General features: G+C 39.4%; 2 protein-coding genes and 6 non-coding genes across 8 annotated transcripts; 5 read left to right on the forward strand and 3 right to left on the reverse strand.

The window, feature by feature from the left end:
* The first annotated feature begins 5,085 nt into the window (after positions 1-5,085).
* Positions 5,086-5,168, forward strand: Trnal-cag (transfer RNA leucine (anticodon CAG)). The gene has a single exon. It is a non-coding gene; the product is annotated as a tRNA-Leu (tRNA).
* Positions 5,169-10,004: 4,836 nt separating this feature from the next.
* On the forward strand, positions 10,005-11,706 carry LOC145765585 (uncharacterized). The gene is made up of 2 exons (XM_082577421.1): positions 10,005-11,080; positions 11,210-11,706. The coding sequence occupies exon 1, from the start codon at positions 10,023-10,025 to the stop codon at positions 10,617-10,619; it is 597 nt and encodes a 198-aa protein (XP_082433547.1). The 5' UTR covers positions 10,005-10,022; the 3' UTR covers positions 10,620-11,080; positions 11,210-11,706.
* Positions 11,707-12,444: 738 nt separating this feature from the next.
* Positions 12,445-12,527, forward strand: Trnal-cag (transfer RNA leucine (anticodon CAG)). The gene has a single exon. It is a non-coding gene; the product is annotated as a tRNA-Leu (tRNA).
* A 6-nt stretch (positions 12,528-12,533) lies between these two features.
* On the forward strand, positions 12,534-12,606 carry Trnak-cuu (transfer RNA lysine (anticodon CUU)). Its single transcript has one exon. It is a non-coding gene; the product is annotated as a tRNA-Lys (tRNA).
* A 2,660-nt stretch (positions 12,607-15,266) lies between these two features.
* Positions 15,267-17,352, reverse strand: LOC145765166 (3-oxoacyl-[acyl-carrier-protein] reductase FabG-like). The gene has a single exon (XM_082576941.1). The coding sequence runs from the start codon at positions 17,293-17,295 to the stop codon at positions 16,534-16,536; it is 762 nt and encodes a 253-aa protein (XP_082433067.1). The 5' UTR covers positions 17,296-17,352; the 3' UTR covers positions 15,267-16,533.
* Positions 17,353-24,613: 7,261 nt separating this feature from the next.
* On the forward strand, positions 24,614-24,688 carry Trnak-cuu (transfer RNA lysine (anticodon CUU)). Its single transcript has one exon. It is a non-coding gene; the product is annotated as a tRNA-Lys (tRNA).
* An 852-nt stretch (positions 24,689-25,540) lies between these two features.
* On the reverse strand, positions 25,541-25,613 carry Trnak-cuu (transfer RNA lysine (anticodon CUU)). Its single transcript has one exon. It is a non-coding gene; the product is annotated as a tRNA-Lys (tRNA).
* A 6-nt stretch (positions 25,614-25,619) lies between these two features.
* On the reverse strand, positions 25,620-25,702 carry Trnal-cag (transfer RNA leucine (anticodon CAG)). Its single transcript has one exon. It is a non-coding gene; the product is annotated as a tRNA-Leu (tRNA).
* Positions 25,703-25,927: the final 225 nt, after the last annotated feature.

The following is a 25,927-nucleotide window of genomic DNA, read 5'->3' on the forward strand; positions in this document are numbered from 1 at the left end:
CAGGTGCCAGGGGTAGGTCAATGTGAAGAAAGGCGTTCTTCCCGGCTATCAGCACAAGGCTGATTACTCACTAGCACAGCGAGCTGGTTAGCGAAGCGTCACTGCAGCTCGCTGTGCTAGTGAGTAATCAGCCTTGTGCTGATAGCCGGGAAGAACGCCTTTCTTCACTCTGACTATGCTTGGATAGAATTTTTTTTCAAAGTAACCGACTGAGCTGTTTTAAATCATAGCAATATTTACTGACATTAAGATTTATGGCAGTGAATTGGGATGGTTAGATATTTGTGCAGTCCGAAAGAAAAAAAAATTCAAAAGTAAACCACGGAGAAAATAAACTGATCTTTATGACAAAACGCAACTGTTTTCGATGAGAATCGAGACCGTAATGATCATTAAGATTGACAATCTTATTAATAATTAATCTTTTCTGTTTCAAGTGTTTTTATCTTGCGCATTTTTTCATCCACTGTCACTAAACGATTGGCTATTTTTCAAGTGCGATGATTGCACGTGCTAATTTTGATACTTTTCAGCTCACGAAACTGGATAATCATTGAATTGGAATAAACTTGCCTTTGTAAAACGTGAATAGAAGTGCAACCAACTAGAGTTGACTTTCACTTTGCACGAATCATCTGCGGATACGCTACAATTTGTAACGGCACCAGAAGTTTTTCAAAGTGCACTCATAGTTTTTTGACTATCTGCCTGTAGTAGCCTACAGTACACAGCATGTCGTGTTGACATATGGGGAAATATAATGTGATATGTTTCTCACATATGATACGTTTTTCAAAACATTGTTAAAGGCGAACAACATTTGAACAATCTTTTATTATTGCTTTCAACTTGGCAGTAAATACTTTCTCTTCTATTGCTAAACTTTGTATATGACTTTCCATTTACAAAAATGATCTTCAAATGTGCTTCTTTCTAAATTGCCTGCAATTTGTTTCAATACTGTTTCAGACAAGAATGACCGTCAATTGGCTTGCACGACTTCCCATTTAAAATTAGCAATGACTGTGGGAATATTGGAGCGATGTCTGACGTCAGTATCAAGATATCAAGACTCAGTATGAGAGTTTGGCTAAATTTCATTCAATGTTTAATCGCATTAAAAAAACGGTCACTCCTGGCCAATTGCCCAATACTATCCCACACTACGTCCGGTAAAAGTAGGCTATATTTCTTATTTTTGACAGGTATTTGAAATAATTTTTGCAGCTGAAATATTTGACTAAATCAGACTATTCTAGAATTTCCAAATCTCAACAAAACAAAAAAAACTTTGAAAAATTTGATATATTTTGATTTTTAAAGATTGCTTATCACAATTATTTGTGTATGAGGTTTTGAAACAAGCCAAGCCAGGAACGCTTTATCCAGTACCATGCAGATTTGATAATTGGCAATTTTCCAATTTATTTTTAAAACACTCTCAAACTTTACTGCAATCAACCCGTTTTGACTTAAAACTGTAGAAGGCACTCAAAGATCACATTGCCACCATTTTGTTTCTCAGTACTGCACTACAGAGGCTGCTAACGGAGTTAAACCCCATGCAATGTTAAATTGGAAGTGAGTAATTGGTATTCATGGTCGGCTGACCTTGACTAAGCTTGCCAAAGGCTACGTTCCGGCTTATCCGGGCAGTTCCCGTTTCAAGGTTTTGATCCAAAATTTCGCCCACACGAGCTTAAATTTTGTTTATAAGAAAAGCCTCTACAAGTAGGCGAAACTTCCCGGGTTAAGCTCTTAAAGGAACTTTCGCAGTTCTAGGATAAAGATTCCCACAACCAATAAATCAAATTCATTTAATTTCGACCAAAACAGGTTCGTTCCTTTCGTGCAGCCATTCTCGCCACTAAACCGCACAGCAATCGTAGTCAGTCAAACCTTCTGAAGTGTAGGAGCCGTCGACTTTCAATTCAATTTTATTTTACTTTGTTGAAATCCAAATGAGACTATGCTGTTAAAATACAGGTCGTCTGAAGCGTTCGGCTCAAGATCACGCGGCGCTGGTTCGGCTCTCGGGGTGTGCGCTTGAGCAACGCATTTCAGGGCTGCTCTCCATTCAGCGGCACCTAGTGAATGGAATAAATCCCCAGCAACAACACTTCAACAAACGGAAAAAAAAACTTCACTCTGCCAATCTCGGTAACCGGCCCTGCGACAAGAGCCTCTACAAGTATGCGGAAATACCAGAAATAACCTATCAAGGATTTGTCAGTCCGAGGATAAAGATTCAAAACCAAACCAACCAAACCCAACCTAAAATGGAATACCGTACAAAACCAAAACCTTGAAAACCAAAACCTTGTCAACATGAACAGACTAATTATAACTTTCAAAAACGAAATATGCGTGTTTCTTGTATTTAAACCATTTCATAACACGAAGACGTAAAAACATGAGTGATTTTACTTTATTTTAAAAACATGATTAAAGTGATTTTCTGTTGTATGTTCAATTGTTCATTTCTTGTAGCAAGTCCAGATGTATTTTTTGATGTGATGATTTATATTGTTTACGAAAAAACAGGAAGGTTGGCCGAGTGGTCTAAGGCGCTGCGTTCAGGTCGCAGTCTCCAATGGAGGCGCGGTTTCGAATCCCGCTCCTGTCAATAACTAGTTCATTAGATCTTTGGACTCTCAATCCAACGGTCGTAGGGACGAGATCTACATTGGGTGCTACAATAAGTTTTAAGTAAAGTTCTTTCCCTGTCACGAGAGTTTGCATTGTAAAGTGATAAAATGTTGTTTTTTGTAAAATATTTCATTCGCTCGGTGCTGCTCAACAGAAACAAGAGATTAAAGTACGCTTTTAATCTGCACACATCCAGAGGTGAACCACTCTCGCTTGAGTTTGCCGTTTCTTGTCTTTTGCTGTTGAAAGCCTGCAAGTCAGAAAGCCCCTATAGCAGCTTCTTATACTTGTAGGCCTAGAGGTATTTTGTATCACTGTGGCAAGTTTGTTCACCGAGATTGACAAAATGGTTTTTCTTGTTGTCGAAGTGTTGTTGTGTGTAAATTATTTCCTCCACTAATAGATGCTACTGAATCCAGAGCGGTTTTTAAAATACGTTCCGTGAGCGCACTTCTCGAAGGTTGAAGCAACTTGCTTAATCTCAAGGATCAGAAAAATTCATACTTTACAGTTTATGCTATAGCCTGCGTAAGATTACAGTCGAAGAGCTCAAAAGTATTTAAAGATCATTCCAATCTCAGGCTGAAACTATAACGCAACTTCTATAGCGATTGCCTACGTTGCCGGAGAATCATAATTATTGCAAATTCTTGTTAAAGAAAACTTGTTTGGGCAGAAAATCAGGTGAGAACACGAGAACACGTTTTTGAACCGATTCCTCTTCAACTCCAATTTCCGTCTATCCTCCAAGAAGTTTTATATTTTGATCTCCCATAAGCTTTTTTTTGATGCAGTAGACCTAGTATAAGCGACCATCGCCTGTAGTTTTCCTACAGACTAGAAGTTGCCTCATTCAGCCAATGTTGGTAGCCTATTCTACTGAGTATTCTAGGCTATATATCGTTTCAAGCAGTCTAGACGCCTTGAAAGTTGGAACGATATATAAATGAAAGCTTTGTTGACTGGGCCATTTATAATTCTTGCATTGATCCTAATTCTATATCGCAGATATAAAAGTAATCAGTTTATATATTTATTCATTCTTTTGAACAAGTGGATGTGGTACGTACAATATCATTTGGAATACCTAATCGTGTCAATACAAGGGAACTGGGTAGAGAGTGATCTCATGAGATAGCCAACTTGCCTTCATAAGAAATTAAACTTTTTTAGCCAAATGTAAAATAATGCCAAAGCGTTCTGTATAGTCAACTCTCTCACACAAATGATGACACTTGGACAATACCACAATCGATGGAGAAGAGGATTGATGCCAGAACATACATCTAGTTGAATGTTAAAAATTTCATAAAAACCAAAGTACACAAATGATGAAGTAGGCTATTTTCTGAATTCAACTCATACAATGTTTTAGTACAACTAGTCAAAGGCAGATGCAACCTAACAACTACACGGCATTTAATATAAGGAAATGACACAATAAAATGAAAATAAACTACGTAAGCCTATTACAAATGTTTTCGGCCATATACATTTTAGCCCTTATCAAGTATCAAAATGACTGATCCTATACATAAACTGAAAATAAAAACAATGAAAACTATTAATACTGCAAAAAGTGCAAATACATATCTGATCTACATACAATGAATCGACAAAAAGAAATATACAAGAATGAACCGGCAAGACAGAGTAGAGGCACATCACGTCCAGGGAGCATCACGTCACGGATAATTACGCAAGGAAAAAACACATCACACGACGCATAGTTAAGTAAAGACGTTTAGCAGATAGGAGGCACCTGCGCAACCAACTGCTTATTGAGGCGAAGATTGCAGGATTTTATGAGCAGAGCCGTGTGGATTTTAGCATCAAATGCGGTGAAGCATCTATGCGCACAATTCCAAATAACTGCAGGAATGGTTTATTGTTTAAACAAGTTTGACAATCCAGTATATGATCTTTAGTGTCATGTTCAGAGCAGTTAAATCTAAGTGCTCCCTCACTTTCGTGGCCAAAATGTGGCGTAGACATACCAATGTATGTATATAGTTCAATTTGTGCGAACAAGTGAACTTGTACACAACATTTGAACACAAATAGGAGGGAATACTAGCAAATAGTGCAATTTTCCTCATTCCTCACAATTTCATATTCCTCTCCGTTCGATAGTGGTGCTAAGACGCAAGAAAACTTTGTACCTACGTTACAGTAAGTTTCAAATTACTTTGAAGGCAACTCTTGTCAAAAACAAAATTATCAAAACCTGTCAAAAACAAATCATTAAAATAACTTTCTTATGGAGAAAGGATGTAATACTCTTAGGCTTCTATTTAGAACAAATTGCTAGTTATTCTACGATTGCATAATTGACTAATGACTAATTGAGTTGGTGCACTTTTGTCATCGAGTCGGTAGCAAGACTTGAGCAAATTACGAATGAAGGAGAAAGTTCGACAACTTTGTATATGAACAGGCAGGATGGCCGAGTGGTCTAAGGCGCTGCGTTCAGGTCGCAGTCTCCAATGGAGGCGCGGGTTCGAATCCCGCTCCTGTCAATGTGCACCTGGCTTGCTCAGTTGGATTTTTGATCGCTGGACTTTTGATCAAACCGTCGTGGGTCCGAGCCCCACATTGAGCGTTACTTTTTAATGAAACAATAAAGTTCTATTTCAGCAATAAATAGTTACTCTCGTTTGACTTTTGCAATGCTAAAAAATGAGAGTTTAACTACACTTCAAACAATCTTTTTTATTAAGTTGGTGCTAATATTTACAATAGCCAAGCCTGATTTTCAGAATACTAGGCTACATATAACAATTAGAAAAACGGTGGGATAGAAAAGGGAGTTGACAAAAATCCATTCACACTTTGGGCACTTTAGAGTTTAGAGCAGTAGTTCCTCCAATCAGTCCACAAAGCGTTTTCAAGAGGTCGTAAAAGTTTCCGGATTTGCAGCATGATTGATAAATTAACACATTTTAAAAATTGTTTTTTGCTTTATTTATGTATTTACAGTGATTCTCAAACAGTGCGACGCGACGTCTAAGTGCGTCTTTTGAAATTTCAAAGGGCATCGCACAAAGATTCGGTTTCCTAACTAAAAAAATGTTATGCGAAAGAGTTCAAACTTTTTATAAGGCTATATAATATATACAATTTTGGTAACGGATTGACTTTCTTCAACCATAAAAAGATGAAACCAATGTAGTAGTGTAGATCAGTTATTTATTTCAATGTAGATGTAAAATCAGTTATTTTTTCGTTACTTGAAAAGGGCTAACATGTCTATGGCCGAAAGCGTTCGTAGTTTATAGTTTATGTTCAGTTCAATATATTATGTTAAGTACTGTGTGGTTGCTTCTTGCTTGGTTTCATCTGTTTATATAATATATATGTTCAACTGGATTGTTTTGAGACAGCAGATTGTTGATCAATGCTTGATTTAGAGATGCAAACATTAGTCAGCATTATATTAGCACTCACAGTTTTGCCATGCCTATGATTACAAATGAAATATTGATTACAAATGAAAAAAAGAGAAATTCTTTGTAAAGGTCACACAAATTCTATTATTTTCGATAAAATTTATAAAAAAAAACCCATTAAAAGCAGCATATACAGTACATAACTGATGATTTATATCCTGTGTGTAAACATAACATGCAATACAACTTCGTCAATGTCAATGATCTTCAAAAGTGCGTTGCGACTTGCGAGTTTAGCAAAGTTTTTCAAATATGTTAATTCAAAGCTTATGCTATATTTGTTTCTGTTAAGAGACGCAACATACTAAAATTTTAGATAAATTTTTTGTTAGAGGTCCGCGACCCCTTCGGGTGCACCAAAAAGAGTAAAACAGAAAGTTTGAAAACCACTGCTTTAGACTATAGGTCTTAGGAGCAAAGGTGGGCAAAGTTACTTTCAAAAGTAACTGAGTTACAGTTACTTGGCCAAAATAGTAACTGAGTTACCGTTACAATTACCGATTTTAAAAAGTAACTAGTTACCGTTACTAGTTACTTTCAGTTAGCCTACTCACAAGTCTGAACATAAAATTCTGCACCTGGCTTGCTCTGCATGCAAGTCTAGTTTAACCGCAATGTTTGATTTTATAGTGTTAGAGCCATCCATGCTAACATAACAGCACAAGTACAAAACCAACTAAATTGTATAAAAAAAAAAAAAATTACTCAGTGGCTTATAGACTATGTTTACTTGCTTTGATAAATACGAGCATTTCAAAGTGCTCGTCACTTAGGCCTGCCCAGCTGCCCTTTGGGCTTTAAAATGTTCTTGCCCAATCGTCGTCGTCGTGTGAGCCTCTGGGGCCGATGGTCTATCCTTCTACTGCCCCAGATTCACGATGTTCCCGAACTACACTGGAAGTCTACTAGAGAGCAGCCAGTCTGTTAGATTTTCAACAGGTCTTAGAAAAGCCTGCCTTTCGTTTTACTGCATTACTCCCGTTGATTTGTGTATTCGCCACCTAGCGTCGTTTCCCCTTCATTGTTATCGCGGATTTGCAAATGGCAACACTCACCACGAGATTGTCTATGGAACTTTCGAGACGTTTTCGTTTTTGCTGCTAGTTTGCCAGCTAGCCGAACTTGTTAGCTACTGTAGTTTGTGAATGAAAATTGATTGAGTGATGTTTATGCTTTGTTAGCTGCTTCTCTGTTATGTATTTCTACAGGACTTAAGTTTGACAACTGCTATGGTAATACTTATTTGCGTGTAGGCTGAATTCCATATTTGCAGCTTGCTATCTCTCAAAGTTCAACTTACTGGTGAGCGTACTTGTGATGTAATAATGTTTTGTATAACTGAATGTTGACTGTCTACCGTAAACAAACGTAACGTATCTCTGATGTGCGTAAATTGTTGTTAGGCTAATACTTTAAACTTAAATATTGCAGAGTCAATCACTATAGAATCTTTCGCGTACAAGTGCATCATTTGGCATTACTGATCCGGTCATACTACCGGTACGTTCATTATTCTGAATTGTATGATTGATTGATTTGTGTCGTGAATTGTGGATTTATGTTTACTACTGAATTATTGACCAATAATTTGTCAGCCTAATGGAAATTAGTTCTCGTAAACCGATCTTAACTAGGCCAAGTGAATTGCCACGTTTCTTTGTTTTTTAATGATTATTGACCTAGCGTTATGGTTGTACGGTACGGTAGCCTACGTAATAATTGTGTAAGGTAACATCGCGAATTTATTTATTCAGTGCGTCATTGGCCAACCTGTGGAACTTGTGTACCGTACAGTGGATTGAGAACTGTTTGTCAACAAATTTGGTACGTTTATCAGTTCGACTGTTATGCTTGCTGAATTGTGACTAGTGTCTTATGTTGTGTTATTTCTTGACAGAAAAACCGTATAAACTTCATTGCTGCGAAGCAGTCATTGGAAACCGAGTGATTTCTTCAAGTTGGCGTGCTTTAACAGTTGCTCAGTCCTGCCGGGTGGATTAGGAAAATCGTGACGTCACCGGCGCAATTAACTACCGCACCTGTTGTGTTCGCGTCGCACACAACATCGTTTTTCAAATTTGGCATCAAAGCTTGACCATCTTTGAACTGAAGCTGATTTCGTCAATCGAACCGAACTGCTGATCTTCACCAACCTGACGATCAAATTTGCGTTTACTTACCTAGTTCCCATCAGTGTTACGTGACATCTCTCATTTGCTGAAGTTAGCTTATGCTGTTACGAAGCGGATTTGCATACACAGCTATGGATTCCAAAGCCGAAGCTATTCAACAAGCAGCTGATACTTTGAGAGACAGCTACAAGCGTGGTGAACAACTGATGAGCAAACGTGAAAACCTCACAGAAGTGCAGACTATCCTGTTAGAAATTGACAAAAATTATGCCTCTTTAATGGCGCTTTGTGTCGATGTCCCTGAGAATGAACAAATTCCAGGAGGCCTTTCAACTAAACGAGATTACATTCAAGGTAAAGAAGAATTTGCTGATAGAGTCAAACAGTGGTTCTCGGAATGCGAGAGGACAGACACTAAAACTCCTCCACTACGCTCACATCACTCGTCCTTGCGTACTCATTCCCATCGCTCCAAATCCGGAAGCATTCGGTCATCGAGTACAATGTATAGTTTGCGTCAACGTGAAGCACATGCCAAATTGGAACTAGCTCGTTTGACAAAAGAACAGAATGATGCCAGGCGACGAGAGGAAGAAGAACTAGTTCGCATGGAACAAGAGAAAGCTCGCTTTGAACGTGAGAGAGCCGAAGCTGAAGACCTGCGTCAAATTAAAGCTGCTGAAACTGAAGCCGCACTCTGGCAAGATGATTCTTCTTCGGTTATCAATATTGGATCAATGACACCCGTACGATTGCCACAGCAAACCTTCACTCACAAAGACACACACCTGGAACCTCTGCGTCACGGTGATGAGCGGCACAAACAAGAACCAACTGCAACATCTGCAGGAATGCCAGACCAAAAGGTAAATTACCCTTGTTATTATACTAGCCGACAACCTGATCTTTCAGAACGACTTCTACCTAAACCAGATGTTAAGAAATTCTTTGGTGACCCACTCGATTTCTGGGCTTTCTGGCACCGTTTTAAGTCCCATATTTCTGATTGGTTGACACCCGACAGGAAGATGTCTTACCTCATGCAGCACTGCTGTGATGCAGTCTGTGAACAAATAAGGCACCTTGCCGATAGCAGCGAAGGTCACAACTGCTATGATGAAGCGTGGGAAGAATTGAAACGGAGGTATGGCCAACCACACGTTATTGCGCATGCTTGCGAGGAACGCTTGAGAGCTGTTACCAGAATTTCTCACCACGAACCCGAACAGTTGGAGAAGTTGTCCGTCCTGTTGAAAAGATGTTGTTCATCATTGAGCTCAAACACCGAAGCTTCGAACTTGGATACCGTGCAGTTTATCACCTGCCTTGCAAATAAGCTGCCAGCGTCTCTGAAAGAAAAGTGGGTAATTGAAGCTCTGAAAATCAATGATGACACTGGAAAAGTGGCTGGATTCCAACATTTTGCTGACTTCATAACGAACGAATCTAGGATTGCCAATTCAATCTATGGCGTGAAACTCTTTTCATCAAATGTCTCACAACTAGAGCCATTCACTTGGAGGTGGCACCAGACCTGACAACTGGCGCATTCATAAATGCCTTGCGGCGCTTTATAGCTCGCAGAGGCCCCATCAAGAAAATCTTCTCTGACAATGGAACCAACTTTGTGGGTTGTGAAAGAATCTTGAAGCAAGCCATCGATGAGTGGAATCAGAACCAGATCCACCAGAGCCTTCGACAACAAGGTGTAGAATGGTCATTCAACCCCCCAACAGCCAGCCATATGGGTGGAGCCTGGGAGAGAATGATTCGCACAGTACGTCAAATTCTTATGAACATCTTACCAAAACAACCACTCGATGATGACACATTGCACACGTTACTTCTTGAAGTGGAAGACATCGTCAATTCAAGACCACTCACCGATGTGAAGCTGGAAGTTGATGGCGACTTACCTCTTACACCTAACCACTTGTTGAAGTTGAATTCTTCAGCGAATTTACCGCCAATGTTAAGCTGCGACAGAGATGGCTACCGACCACGTGATCGATACCGCCATGTGCAGTTTCTGGCAGACACCTTTTGGAAGCAGTGGGTTAAGGAATACCCACGATCTGTGATGTCAAGAGCAAAATGGCTTCACAGAAAGGAGAATATCCGAAGAGGAGACATCGTCCTTTTGATTGATGACTCTGCTCCCAGACAACGATGGCCACTAGGCAGAGTAATTGAAACATTTCCTGATCGTCACGGCGTTGTTCGTTCCGTAGAAGTGAAGACTGCAACCGGATCTCTGAAGAGACCAATATCCAAGCTTTGTGTAATTGTCCAAAGGGAAGAAGATGATCCAGATGAAGATGAGACACCAATAGACACCGTTGAGATTTTGCTGGAAGATCAGAGCGATGAGGAAGAGACTAAAGACTGAACTGTTACATGACAATAGACTGTTGAAAAACTTTTATTCATGAAAAGAATGACCCAGTTTGGCCCTTCTTTGGCCCGGGAGTGTTAGATTTTCAACAGGTCTTAGAAAAGCCTGCCTTTCGTTTTACTGCATTACTCCCGTTGATTTGTGTATTCGCCACCTAGCGTCGTTTCCCCTTCATTGTTATCGCGGATTTGCAAATGGCAACACTCACCACGAGATTGTCTATGGAACTTTCGAGACGTTTTCGTTTTTGCTGCTAGTTTGCCAGCTAGCCGAACTTGTTAGCTACTGTAGTTTGTGAATGAAAATTGATTGAGTGATGTTTATGCTTTGTTAGCTGCTTCTCTGTTATGTATTTCTACAGGACTTAAGTTTGACAACTGCTATGGTAATACTTATTTGCGTGTAGGCTGAATTCCATATTTGCAGCTTGCTATCTCTCAAAGTTCAACTTACTGGTGAGCGTACTTGTGATGTAATAATGTTTTGTATAACTGAATGTTGACTGTCTACCGTAAACAAACGTAACGTATCTCTGATGTGCGTAAATTGTTGTTAGGCTAATACTTTAAACTTAAATATTGCAGAGTCAATCACTATAGAATCTTTCGCGTACAAGTGCATCATTTGGCATTACTGATCCGGTCATACTACCGGTACGTTCATTATTCTGAATTGTATGATTGATTGATTTGTGTCGTGAATTGTGGATTTATGTTTACTACTGAATTATTGACCAATAATTTGTCAGCCTAATGGAAATTAGTTCTCGTAAACCGATCTTAACTAGGCCAAGTGAATTGCCACGTTTCTTTGTTTTTTAATGATTATTGACCTAGCGTTATGGTTGTACGGTACGGTAGCCTACGTAATAATTGTGTAAGGTAACATCGCGAATTTATTTATTCAGTGCGTCATTGGCCAACCTGTGGAACTTGTGTACCGTACAGTGGATTGAGAACTGTTTGTCAACAAATTTGGTACGTTTATCAGTTCGACTGTTATGCTTGCTGAATTGTGACTAGTGTCTTATGTTGTGTTATTTCTTGACAGAAAAACCGTATAAACTTCATTGCTGCGAAGCAGTCATTGGAAACCGAGTGATTTCTTCAAGTTGGCGTGCTTTAACAGTTGCTCAGTCCTGCCGGGTGGATTAGGAAAATCGTGACGTCACCGGCGCAATTAACTACCGCACCTGTTGTGTTCGCGTCGCACACAACACAGTCTTTGGTTTCATCATCCATGACACGCAGACCTTCCACTGCGTTAAGTGGCTTGAAGATAGTACAGTCATTGATGATGTCCACCCCGATAGTTCAAGTGATTAGCGCGTCACTTCTGGAACGTAGAAGCTTTAAGATCAAGCGGCACTGGTTCGACTCTCGGAGTGTGCGCTTGATCAAGGTATTCTAAGGACTGCTCTCCATTTAGCGGCATCCAATAGATGGAATAATTCCCGGCAACAAGACCAACAATCGAAAACTTCACTTTGTCAATCTCGGTGACCGGGCCTGCGTCAGTGATTTAAAGCCTCTAGTCTACAAGTATGCGAAACTGCCAGGATTAAGCTCTGCAAGAAGCTTTCCCAGTCCGAGGATAGAGATTCAATCAATCAATGATGTGGTCTGCGGTCTGTTCCTCGGCAGCACATTCACAGGAGGAGGAAGAGGCCATTTCCCATTGGTGCATGGTTGAGCGGAAAAGCCCGACGACCGTGGTGATGAACAAGTGCTGCAATGAAAACAATATTTTCACTGCAGCACCAAGCAAAATTGAAGACAATGTAACAAGGCCCAACTGGAAAAATCATTGGAAAGTAACAGGCAGGATGGCCGAGTGGTCTAAGGCGCTGCGTTCAGGTCGCAGTCTCCAATGGAGGCGCGGGTTCGAATCCCGCTTCTGTCAATCTTCGCCCGGCTAGCTCAGTCGGTAGAGCGTTGGACTCTTAATCCAACGGTCGTGGGTTCGAGCCCCACGTTGGGCGTCATTATTTTATTGAAACAAATAAATTTAAGAGCAATGACAATATTTTTGTTGAAATATTTCTATCTTCGCCCTTTTCCGACGTCAATAAAACTCTATTGGCCTGGTAGCCAATTAGGTAGGACGTGCAATTTAAATTAAGACTTCCAATAGTACCGTAGCTTTTCGGTTTATAAGTCGTGAATTATAGCCCTCGAGTTGGTTGATTAGAGCAAAAAAACATCAAGTAATTATTGTTATTATCAATTGGTTTCGTGAAAAAAAAATTATGTTGCATGTTTTCTGGCTTCGCGCGCGACGGATTTTACGGAAATCACTAAAGTGTCCATGTGACTGCTGGGTTGCCCTAAAACAGGACTTGCCTGGCTTATTGCTTAAGCTACCCCTGCATGCACCGATATCTAAAAGAGTCATGCACCGGTTTAAGATAAAAACAACTGGTTTAACTGATGTTTTCCGTAAATGTGTGGATGATGATTAACTCTCATATAGCTTGCAAAAGGGCAATATATCCTTTTAAAAAGTAGACACATAAAAACTAGTCGAAGATATTTTTTAAGGAAAACAATCTCGGATTTTTGCAAAAATGCTACCGGAACTATGAAAAAATAAATTATGTAACTACAATTTCTGAAATCTAACTCAAAATGAAATTGCTCAAAATGGCAAAATCGCATTCGCATGGCAACTGCATGTAGGCTAAATAGGACAAGTTGTTGGAAATGGGCTGAAAGTATTTCATTTTCGATTTTTTCCTGCTCGCATTGTGAGTTAATTGGTCCTCTCTAGCGGGTCCGGTCCATTTTATGTCAGTTTTCGAAGTTTCTATATCCCCTTTCGCAGTAGAATAGCCTACTTTATCCTTTGAAATATAAGAGTCGTTTCTTCATAAAATTGTTTACATAAAGAAACATATCCATGAAGCTAGGCATAGGCCTATATAGACAGTCTTGCTAAAAGCTGTTTCAAAGAAAAACTTCGTTATCATTTCTCAGAAAACCCATAACTACCCTGAAAAAGAAGGAACATTCATTGGTTCAACCTAATGGTAGGGGTGTTGAACCCATAAATGGTAGGGGGGTTGAACCCATAAATGGTAGGGGGGTTGAACATTCCATGGTTCAACCCCCCTATTACCTTGCAAGTCGAAAACAATATTGGTAAAGACTTTTTCAAACTTGTATCCATTTATTTCCAACCCCACCATCGATATCACAAATTTTTCAATAGAAGCATCATAACATTGATTTATAGCTGCACTCCCAACAGAACAAGTGCAATGTCCGGCCACAACAAAAAGACCACAGGCTACCAATTCATCACCTCCACTAGGATGGAATTGCAGAATTAAAAATGGAATGCCCTTTGAACCGCCACGATCCGATAGCTCAGTTGGTTGGCGCGTGACTTCTGGAACGAAGAAGCTTCAAGATCAAGCGGCGCTGGTTCGACTCTCGGGGTGTGCGCTTGAGCAACGCATGTTAAGGACTGCTCTCCATTCAGCCACATCAAATGGATGGAAACTTCACTCTGTCAATCTCGGTGACCGGGCCTGCGTCAGTGATTCAAAGTCTCTACAAATGTGCGAAACCTGCCAGGATTAAGCTCTGCAAGAAGCTTTCCGTCCGAGGATGAAGATTCAATCAATCTTTAATCATCAACGCCCCAGGAGCTCTGCATTACTTTGGCTGTTGTAAAACGTCTTTCAAAACTGGCTACTGCAACCATAAATCCTCATTTCTTAATTAATTTAACGAGAATTGCACGGAGCTTTCCAGTCTGGTTCCTTAAAGACAAAGGCATCGAACCCTACATTTAGTGGTCTATGCCCGACCTTGGTTGGTTTTTGAATCCTTATTCTCGGACTGATAAAGCCTTGATAGGTTATTGCTGGTAGTTCCGCATACTTGTAAAGGCTCTTGACGCAGGGCCAGTTACCGAGATTGGCAGAGTAAAGTTCTCCGTTTGTTGAAGTGTTGTTGCTGGGGGTTTTTCTATTCACTAGGTGTCTCTGAATGGAGCAGTCCTGAAATGCGTTGCTCAAGCGCACACCCCGAGAGCCGAACCATCGCCGCGTGATCTTGAGCCAGGCGCGTAACCACTGAGCTAACGAGACGGACCTTACGGTGGTGGCCGAAGTCTCTGCCAATTTTGGTTCGATGAAAAGCTGACAATATTGCAGGCTAACCGCGACCACCTATTAAATAAGCGCTCCGAGATGGTGAGTAATAATAAGTGTCGTCATCGTAACAAATTTAAGTTTAGATATGTCTAGCGCAGGCACCGCCTTGTCCTCACAGCGCCCTTAAGCCTACATTTTAAAACGCAGCCGAAAATTGCGTCATAAAAGCTCCCTCATAACGTAATCGCCGTCAATGTTCCACCACAGCTATAACAATACATATGCTGCAGTCAGACCAGATTTAGTCAGGTTCAGCAGCTCAGAGCTACGTATGATTCGCCAATGATAAAATTTTCGAGAGTTTTGTAAGTTTTGCTGAGGACAGAGCTAATTTCTATCTACACTTGCATAATATTACTCATTTATCTTTTGCACAGCACTTTCTGACGATCCCGCAAGGGGTGAAACAGGCTGTAAAGGTCACTTTGATAACAGTGATTCAATTTACTTGAACTAGCTCTGCTTAGCATTGCGCTTGGCATTGAGCACTTTTTTGACATTAATATTAATACCGTTTATCGAGATACAGTATTTATGTAGAAATGATAAACTTGTTAAAGGGGTACTAAAGGAAAAACCTGACTTGGCGATTTTCCACGTTCTTTGTGTTTAACATGCTACCATAAAACGATTTTCAATAAAATTTTGCCCCATTGCGGTCTGACCACCATTGTGGGCGTGCTTTTGTCAGGGCTTTCAAAATGAGATTGAGCCTGAGCCACGAAGCGTGCGACTGTGCAGTCTACGTCATAAAGGCTAGCAATCAACCGATCACGCAATAATTGTTACTGCGGGCGATTTGACTGTAGGCTATGTATGTATTTACATCAAAACAGCACATTTTAACATCAAAACAGCAGACAGTTTGCTCAAAACATCAGATTGGTAACGTGGCTTTTGTTATTGCTGGCCTTTATGACGTATTCTCGAGCAGTGTTTGCACGTTTCGGTCATTTTGAAAAAAATGAAAATAAATGAAACTCTGGACTTTGGGCCTTGCCAGCGCCATTGAAAACAAATTTTTTTCGGTAATTGTTTTTGAAATGTATTCTTGAATGTTCAGTTTACTCATTTTAATGCTTAATTCCGGTTTGAAATTTTCCTTTAGTATGCCTTTAACATCAAAAGATTCAACAAAACAAATTGAAATATAACTTCATAAAACGAACAAACTAGCCTACATTGGGATTTTTACTATACTACGATAATGAGCATTTTTAAGCCATCGCTTTTGTGTCCTCAGCTTACAATAACCTCGGTTACTTTCTTATGATCGATAATAACAAATGTAGTAGCACAATTTCAGGATTTGTTTTTTATGGCATGACAGTGGAATTACAGAAGTGGTTTTACAGAAAAATGCTCAGGATTTCATATACTGATCACATCACAAATGCAGTAGTTTTAAACCAGGTACATCAAGATAAGGAACTATTGAATAACATAACTCAAAGGCAACTCAAATTTCTCGGTCACATCATCAGAAAAAAAGAATTCGAAAATCTTTGTCTAAGCGGTCGCCTTCTCGGGAGACGTGCTCGTGGCAGGCAACGAACAACATTTATATCTAATTTTCAACGAAATACATCAATCAGCCAACCAAGAACACTTTGGGACATTGCACAACAAAGGGAACATTGGAAGAATTTACGAACTGAGCATCTAGTTCATCAAAGGCCGCATCGGCTATGATACTGTAGTAGTAGAAGTGGAATTTGCGATATACAGAACAACAATCGGGAATGTTTAATTTCCTAGCCCTGCAAGACCTTCGCTTCCATCAATATTCATGCACACTCCAGTGATCATTTTTGCTTCATTTGACGACAAAAATAGAACAGCATCAGCAACATCTTTTGCTTCAACGTTCTTCTTGCCAAGAGGTACATGCAATTTCGCGGTCTCAAAGAAACTTTCTGTTCCACTTTCACCAAACCAACTGTCGAAGATATGAGTACGTACCACACCTGGGTTGACCGCATTGACTCGAATGCCTTTCGCAGACAACTCCAAAGCTGCTGTCTTGGTAAAGTGATCAAGGCCGGCTTTTGTCAAACCATAAGCACTCAAAGGCGGCCAGTTCACTTTAGAGAGCAAACTGGACATATTTACAACATTACCCTTAACCTTTTCAAGATATGGTATGCACATCTGCGTAAGAAAAAACGAGGCTCTCAGGTTAACATTGCACATGGTGTTAAAATCTTGAAATGTTTGAGTTTCATTTGTTCCGGCCAATAACACTCCAGCATTGTTGACCAGTACATCCAGCGTATCATAAACTTTCGTAGTTTCTTTAGCAACTTTTTCTATTCCTTCTTTCTCATTCAGATCAGCAACAATCTCAACAACATTAACAGCTCCGAGCTCTTTACATTCCTTAGAGACTTTAGAAAGATTTTCTTTGTTTCTTCCAGTTAAACTCAGCGAAGCTCCTTTCTTGGCAAAAGCTCTTGCTATTTCAGCACCTAGGCCACTTGAGGCACCAGTAATTAAAACAATTTTCATTGTGAGGGAAACTTAAAACAAACTAAGCTGACGATTAATCTTTAAATGTATTAGATGAAGTCTAAATAATAACAACAGTAAAGTTACTTTAAACGTTAAATCTGCACTGTGAGTTGCTTGCAACTTTACAAGTTCTTTTTGTGGTAGAAGACTACTGCAAAGATCCAGCTTTTATCCACAGTTTTGCGTTCATTAAACCACTGTAGACTTGAGAGCTAAAGTAATCGTGTACAATCATGAGACATAAAATTTCAAAACAATTTGCGAAGAAGTTGCCTTAGCATAAAGCCAATGTGGATGTTGTAAAAAAACGCTTCGGTATCACAAGAGGGTTGTCACGCTTATAAAGTTTAGTTCAGCTTTGTTTTCATTTCTGACCGTTCTGATTTTGACCAAAACAAACACTTCTATTTTCTAGTGAAGTTTTAGGGCGCAATACGGAGAATAAGAGAACAAAAATTCAAAAAAATACTTGCAAACAAAATGTTTATTGTTCATCGTTTTGTATCAAACCGGAATCAGAGTCGGCCTTTCTTTAACGACTCTGACTGCGGACACGCCAAAATCCCTCCGACTCAGACTCCAGCTTCACAGCCCTGGACTCCCAATGTTTACTTGTTGTCAGATATTTTATACATTTACAGACAAAAAGCTGTTTTAATCACGTATGCCGCCAATGCTAGTCAAGCCCCGAACGAAATTTGCAAATACTGTACTATAGGAATTAATCTATAAGTAAAGTGATCTATTGTCAACTCATCAATTAGGTGAAAGCCTTATAGATACGAAAAAATAACTGAAATTAGTTAAAGTACTCCACTTCAACATATGAGAATTCGTAGACTAGCTTGCCTGAGTACAAGCTATTAAATGTTTGTTCAGCACTTCACTTAGTAGCTCTGTCATTATAAACTGTATAGGGTGGCAATAGGGTGGCAATTGACTAGTAGACCGTATGGTCGTCTCGTTGTCTCCCTGTCGATATGGGAACTTGTGTAACTTTTGCATTGTGTAGCCTATATTATTTGCATATTTCAAACATGTACCTATGTTCCTGTTACTGACAAATAAAACATTCATTGATTGATTGATTGTATGGCCACCAAACAAGCTGAAATGGAAAGGGAATCATTGTTTGGTTTATCGTGTTGCAGAATCTATTAAGAATGTGAATGTTGTTATCATAACTCCTCTTTTCTGCAAGGCAAACTTTAGAGTTTGATTGAAGAATGTGACTAATGCAATTACTTAAATCACCTTAAAATGCGCGTGTATGCGACCATACGATTGTTAGACGAGCTATGGCTGTGTGGCCGAATGGAGAGAATTTTGGTAACCACTCTTGAGGAAAATATTCAATTCGACAAAACCATTGCCATATTCAGATCAAAATACACTGAAAATGCCCTGAAATCGTTGAAGCATCGGAACAAGTTTACTGGTAGAATTTATTTTAACGTCAGCTCAGTAAATGCCAATGTAAAATATGGTCAAACACTTCGAGCAATGTTTGCACAGTCTACGTCTACGACGTCAGCTACTAGTCTATGGTGTTACCGTTACTTACAATTGGAACTTGATGTTTGTCTGGCTCATCGTCTGGCTGCAAACGGCTCATGAGTATCGTACCACTAATTCATGCCACAGAATCTATTGCTGTTAATTCTTGCTACACTAGAGTGAAAAAAAAAATAAATTGAAGGTAACGCTTGCTTTAACAGTTTCTCGCCTAAGAAATGGAAACGCTAATGCTTTGCTCGGTTGGATGAACTCAGGGTGAGGTCTAAATGCATCACTTGCTTGCACAGCCCAGAAAATACGTTTAACAAAACGTATGCGGCATAGTATAGCCTAATGAGAACCTTATCTTCTCATCCCCGATGCTTGGATCAAGTATGGGACTCATCTTTACCTTTTTTTATGCGGCATACTGTACATTAAAAACCAACCAATTGGGGTCGAAAGCAGTGGCGTAGCCAGAAAAAATTTTTGGGGGGGGCCAAATATTTGATGAATTGAAGAGAACGACAAAATGTTTGATTTAAGACATCACCACCTGATGTGCAGTGGCGCATCCTGGTGGGTTAAGCAAGGGAAGCAATAAAGCTGGTGGGGGTTAGAGCGTGCCGAAGGCACGCGTATTCTTGGGGGGTCCGGGGGCATGCTCCCCCGAAAATTTTTTGCACAATTACACTTAAATAATGGATTATAACGCTTTCTGGAAACACTTTCAGGGTAATATTTGTATGAAACTTATTAGCAGATAAACAGCTATTAACTTATTAAAGGTAGCTCTTATCTACACACAAACGGGCAAAAACTGCGGCTAAAATTAGAGAACACAAAAAACTCAGCTACACAAAAACCCTACAGAGTAAGCGATTCTGAAATTGCTTCCACAGATTAGTTAAAAGAAGCGTAAATCGCATAAACTTTGCGCGATTTACGATTTGCAAAATTTATTGGTGACTTTCTGTGTGTCTAAAACAAGTCCTGGGGGGTGTTAATAATAGCCAGATGTCTTGGAAAACAATATAAATTTATACAAATTATATTATATTTTCAACAAAGGGTTCAACTTCGGAATCCAAACTTTGAAAATTTGGGGGGGCCATGGCCCCGTTCGCCCCCCCCCTGGCTACGCCTATGGTCGAAAGTTAAAAGTCTTTACTAAAAGTTTCAGTGAATTTGTTAAACAAGTAAGACTGTTTCACAACTTCATGTCGAATTCTTCCTGGTAATCAGCGTAGAGCTGTGTACGCGCTAGAACACTGCAATAAGCTTCCGATATACATATCTTTCAACTTCATTATCCACTGCATAATATGCAGAAGCATTTCTGAGTTAGACCCACTGCAGATGATCATTTAAATATTTCTACCATTCAGCTCAGCTTTTCTTTTAAAAATTGACCTGAACAAAGTCTTACATTGTGCGCAACTTAGTGTACGTTCTATTATCTATTTTCAACATAGAACTTGTCTGATCATTAACAACCAGGTCTAATCTATGCTAAAGCAGCAAAGACTTTCTAACGCTCCGCCACCTAACGCTGCTAAAAAAAGAGTAAAAGTGTGAGGTCTAGTGTTAATTGAACCCTCAGGCAAAACTATTCAAGCGTGTTCGTGACGTCATACAGGCATGCTAGGCTCGGAGAAAACTTGGTTACGTACCTACCCCTAAAAAACAAAGGCAATTTTTCTTGGAACAAAAAAAGTTTTTTTGCCTGGTTTCGTTTGCTCAATTATGTTAATCAAGCAGCAGAGAAAAATTTTATCTAAAGTTTTACCTTTCTGCCCAAAAACAAGCTTTCAAAAACAGTAGGCTACTATTACGCTTTAACGACATTGTATTACATGTTGAACGACGTTTCATAAATGTTTAGCTGGATTTTTTAACAAACTCTTTATTTCAAATATTAAAGTGTTTACTCCACCAACAGTTGCTTTTATCTCCTTAAAAGTTTCTCTCTAGCTCAGCGTTTCTCAACCTGCGGGTCGCGGTCGCAAAGAATTCCGGAAAAATGAAAATTTTTCGCAGCAATCACTTTGTATACAGTAATGTCATAGCAAGGGACTAATTGGTTGCACTGTTACGAAAGAAAACGCGTCGTAGCTCGGTTGTAGGCCAATTTATCATCGTTTGTTCAAGTAGAACGAATGAACTGAGTCAACCTATTTAACAATCTTAAAACGTTAGTTGTCGCAAAACCTTTGTCGGCGAAGTGAAGAAAATTGCGGTAAAAGTGAAGAACAAAGTTTATAACATCATTTGTTTAAATCAGATTTTAATTATTGTGCAGTTGCATTTAGTGAGTCAGGAGTAAACGTATTTCAGTGTTTATCAATATTTCAGTTCTATAGCCTACTTACCATGGACAAGAAACGAAAATATTTTGAAGAGTATTTAATGTTTGGCATTACTTTCATAGTAAGCAACAGCATTGAGAAGCCACAGTGTGTTTTGTGCAATGAAGTTCTCAGTGCTGAGTTTATGAAACCATCAAAATTAAAACGGAATTTAGAAACAAAGCATTCCAACCACATCAGCAAAAATTTAGAATTTTTTCAACGCCATGAGGCCGGTTTGAAGCGCCAAACATTAAAAGTTGTGACATTCAACAGTTCTTTGAAATTGAATGTTATTGAAATGTATTTTTGTGCTAATTTTTATAGCTTATCTATAAAAAAGAAAGCAGGAAGGGGGTCGCAAGCTGTATTAAACACCTAAAAGGGGTCGTGAACCACAAATGGGTGAGAAACACTGAGTCTAGCTAGTACGCAGACAGCAAACCAGCTGTTTTTTTTACATTGATTTAACGTCTGCAGACGTTGAATCAATGGAAAATACGGCTGATTTGCTATCTGGGTAGCTACGTCACTGACCAGCCTAGCAGTTGATGTTGAAGAACTGAGGGATATGTGTGTTTTAAGGAAAGGATTTAAAGGGAATCAGTGTCGGCGCTAGGCTATTGTAACTTGGGGAAAAAGAGAAATTAAAGGGAGAGGGTCAACATTTTCAACATCCATTTAGTTTAGTGTCCAATAGAGCCAATATTTTTGCAGAAAAGACATAGAAATTTGATGCAAAGCTAAAACAAATATACATTACTTTACATAATGCTACTTTCTAACTTTGAAAAAGTTAGCCTTCTAAGCTTCCACGCGTGCGTGATCTCGTGGACTTCATAAGCAAAAAAAATGCAATTTTCCTCTGTAAAAAAACCTCCTCACACAACTACATATCTCTGACATATTCTACCTTAGTCAGTAGTGGTTGTAAAATGCAAGAAAACCTTGTAAGCTGCTATAATTTTTTTGGAGCCAATCTTGTTAAAACTTATCAAAAACAAATTATCAAAATCACTTCTTTATGATAAAAAGATTTATCATTAGGCTTTTATCTAGAGTAAATTTTAACTCTGCTACTGTGTAATCGAGTTAGTGCAGTTCAATCATAATCAATTGGTTAGCGCGTCACTTCTGGAAAGAAGAAGCTTCAAGATCAAGCGGCGCTGGTTCGACTCTCGGGGTGTGCGCTTGAGCAACGCACGTTAAGGACTGCTCTCCATTCAGCGGCATCTAATGGATGGAATAATTCCCCGGCAACAAGACTTCAACAATCGGAAACTTCACTCCGTCAATCTCGGTGACCGGGCCTGCGTCAGTGATTCAAAGCCTCTACAAGTATGCGAAACTGCCAGGATTAAGCTCTGCAAGAAGCTTTTCCAGTCCGAGGATAAAGATTCAATCAATCAATCAATCAATTCCGCTGGATTTACGTCGCAGTCTTTAATCGAAGCGCGGGTTCGAATCTCGCTCCTGTCAATGGTTCGCCCGGCTAGCTCAGTCGGTAGAGCGTTGGACTTTTAATCTAAAGGTGGTGAAATCGAGTTCCATTTTGGCTTATAAGTGTTCAATTGAAGTAAATGAAAGTATCAAGTAAAAGTCAATTACAAATTCGGAAATTTGAGATACTTTGGGAACATGATCCGACGTCAAGGGTGGCAATGAATGGAAAACAATATCGCGGCACACCAACAATATTAACGACTGGAAGGAGTCCATTAACTTACAAAACAGCGATCGAATCTTCTTTGAACAATTAATTTTTTCTTTTTTTAAGTACTTAACCCGTTGTGCTGTGTAATCTTTCAGTTATCATTTTGTATGTGAGTATAAGATAAAGCAATTCCTCAAATGTATGTTTAGACTGATTTCCAATCGATTCTTAACCTGTACTGTCAGGTATTGTCCCAGCCAACCTGCGGATAAACCAATTGATACACCAGCTAACACAGCGAGCTGTACTGGATAATAGCCTACCTAAAAATTATGTAAAATTATGCGTGTTCAAATAAAATAAAACGTAATTAACTAATAAAGCAAACTTTCTCAATTTACACTCAGCCTTAACTACTTGAATACACATAATTTTAATCTCAAATTTCATTCTAACAAAACATCATGCACATATTGTTTCAATAAAATGGTAATGTCTCAGTTGTCAGTATTGCCTTCTTAGCAACAAAAGCTTCTGACATTTTGTTAATCTGAAAGCACTGCAGAATACAGTAGGTTACTTGATTTACCGTAGCGTTTGAAAAAATATACCATGTGACATTCATAAAATAAGTTGATTAACATTCAGTGAAACAGCGAATAACTCTACTCTCCCGAAAGAAACTTGGCAGGTTACCATGAAGAAGCGCAATCTTCGTGCACCGACAACACAACAATTACAGCAACATATGATTTATTGATTAGGCCTGCCAGCACTTCACTTATGCCTTGAACCAATGAACAGTTCAATAGGATACTCCTCAACTAGTAAAATAAGTTTTGAAGAAGTTAATGAAGAACGTCTTATCAAGGATTTATAGAACTCTCTGTGGACCAACAGAAATTCCAGGTGGACCACCCAGTGGCGTAGCTAGGGAATGTGCCGCCCGGGGCGGATTCAGATTTTGCCGCCCCCTTCAAGTAAAAGCATGTGAAAATGAAAATTTTTTAATTGACTTAAAGTGGAATTATTGTATGTTTTGAACCAGAAGCATAGCCAGTAATTTTGAAAGAGGGGGTTTTAAGGGCCGGCGGGCGAAGCCCGACGGCGTCCTCGCCAAAGACGACACCCAGCGGCGGGGGGTCTGGGGGGCCTCCCCCAGAAAATTTTGAAAAATTACTTTGGATTTGGTACATTCTGAGAGCATTTTCAACAAAAATGTGGGTATAAATCCCCTGGTATAAATATTCCTGTAAAATGGTGCTGTCCGGTGGCATAGCAAAAGGATAAGATCATGTTTTCTTGGGAATTTTTTGGTAACTTAATAAAGCTAAGTCTCTATGTTTTCTTGTTGCTAATTCCTGGCTGAGATATTTGAATGTTTGATATTGGCAAAACTCGCTCTTTTAATGGAGTTTCGTTTAAAATTAGGCAAACTTTGCTTTAGAGACATAGAGACTGAAAGCATCATTCTCAATATCGTGACGTCACATGCGTGCCAAAGGGGGGTTGTAACCCCCATACCCCTCCTCCCCCTTGGCTACGCCACTGTTTTGAACGTTGCCATTCTGTTTGCTTTTATTTTCCGTGTACTTTTGCATTATCAACAAAAAAAACAAAACGTCCTGTCTGAAAGTGCCGCCCCCCAGACGTGCCGCCCGGGGCGGTCCGCCCCCCCCCGCCCCCCCTAGCTACGCCACTGGGACCACCTGTGGTCCACCTGGACCACGTTGAGAATCACTGGTCTAAGGCGCTGCGCTCAGGTCGCTGTCTAAAATGAAGGCGCGGGTTCGAATCCCGCTCCTGTCAGTAGTTCTCCCGGCTAGCTCAGTTGGTAGAGCGTTGGACTCTTAATCAAACGGTCGTGGGTTCGAGCCCCACGTTGGTCGCTTACTTTTTAATGAGACAATAAATAGTTACGCTTATTTGACTTTAGCTTTTTTTACTTTTTCACTTCCTCTTATTTTTATTTTTGAATAAATTTCAAAGCTTGTAGTAACAATTCAATTTAAATTTAATAGAACTTTGTTCCGTGCTATAACTATCAATTCTTCTAAGTCCAAGCGTGGTCCAAGCAATCAAGGAAGCTGATGGTGGATGATGATGACCTGGTCAAAACTTAGAGTTGGAGACTTTTACTTGTCTAGTAACAAAGTTAATGCAAGATATACCAACATAGCAGATGTTCAGGAAACCAAAAACGCAAACACGAAAATGTGTTTGTGATCAAAATGTGAAACTAAGTTACCAGTGTTGCCGTTCGGCAACACTAAATAAAATAAACAAACAAACAAAAAAATTTTCATTTTTTTAAATTTTTTTAGTCATTACTACCCCATGAGAGCTTTAGAAAAATTTTCCCGCCCAAAATAATATTTCGGGAAGGAAAGGGTTAAGCAAGTTAGAAAAGTCTCAACACTTTCAAAAAAATTTAAAATTATCTCGGGTTATGAAGAACTGCCATTTTTATTATCAAGTTCCTTGCTCTCGTCGAAGGTCTGACGCGATGCAGCGCCAAATTTTCCTTTATAAGACTTTTCGATTGCAGTTTTATATTCAATCACATCCCTGGTCAAATCCGTCCAGTCTTTTATATCATTATTTCAAATCCTTGGTGATCTGCACTTATTTCGTTTTCTATTGATTTTTTCATTCTGGCAGTTGTCTTTTTAAAAAAGTAGTTTTTGTCGCTTTTTAATTGATTTATTATTATTAAAATGTTGACGTTATATTAAAATGCTGACGCCCAACGTGGGGCTCGAACCCACGACCGTTGGATTAAGAGTCCAACGCTCTACCGACTGAGCTAGCCGGGCGAAGATTGACAGGAGCGGGATTCGAACCCGCGCCTCCATTGAAGACTGCGACCTGAACGCAGCGCCTTAGACCACTCGGCCATCCTGCCTGCCGATTTATCAGCTTGCGATGTTTCTAGTAATTGGCCTGTACTCTGCATTGAAAACCGGAAGTGGCAAAGCGTTGCAGCAATAAGTTGGTCTTCATTAAATTCTTCAATCGTTGCTACAAATGCGTAGTATAATTTATTCAACGTCTACTTTTTCAAAAAAATTGAAGACCGACTTCAAGTGGTTCATTTTCATTAGACAGATCAACAGTTTTGTTTTTGAAT

The sequence above is a fragment of the Aplidium turbinatum genome, chromosome 2 (genome assembly GCF_918807975.1).
Source record: "Aplidium turbinatum chromosome 2, kaAplTurb1.1, whole genome shotgun sequence".
NCBI classification, from domain to species: domain Eukaryota; kingdom Metazoa; phylum Chordata; class Ascidiacea; order Aplousobranchia; family Polyclinidae; genus Aplidium; species Aplidium turbinatum.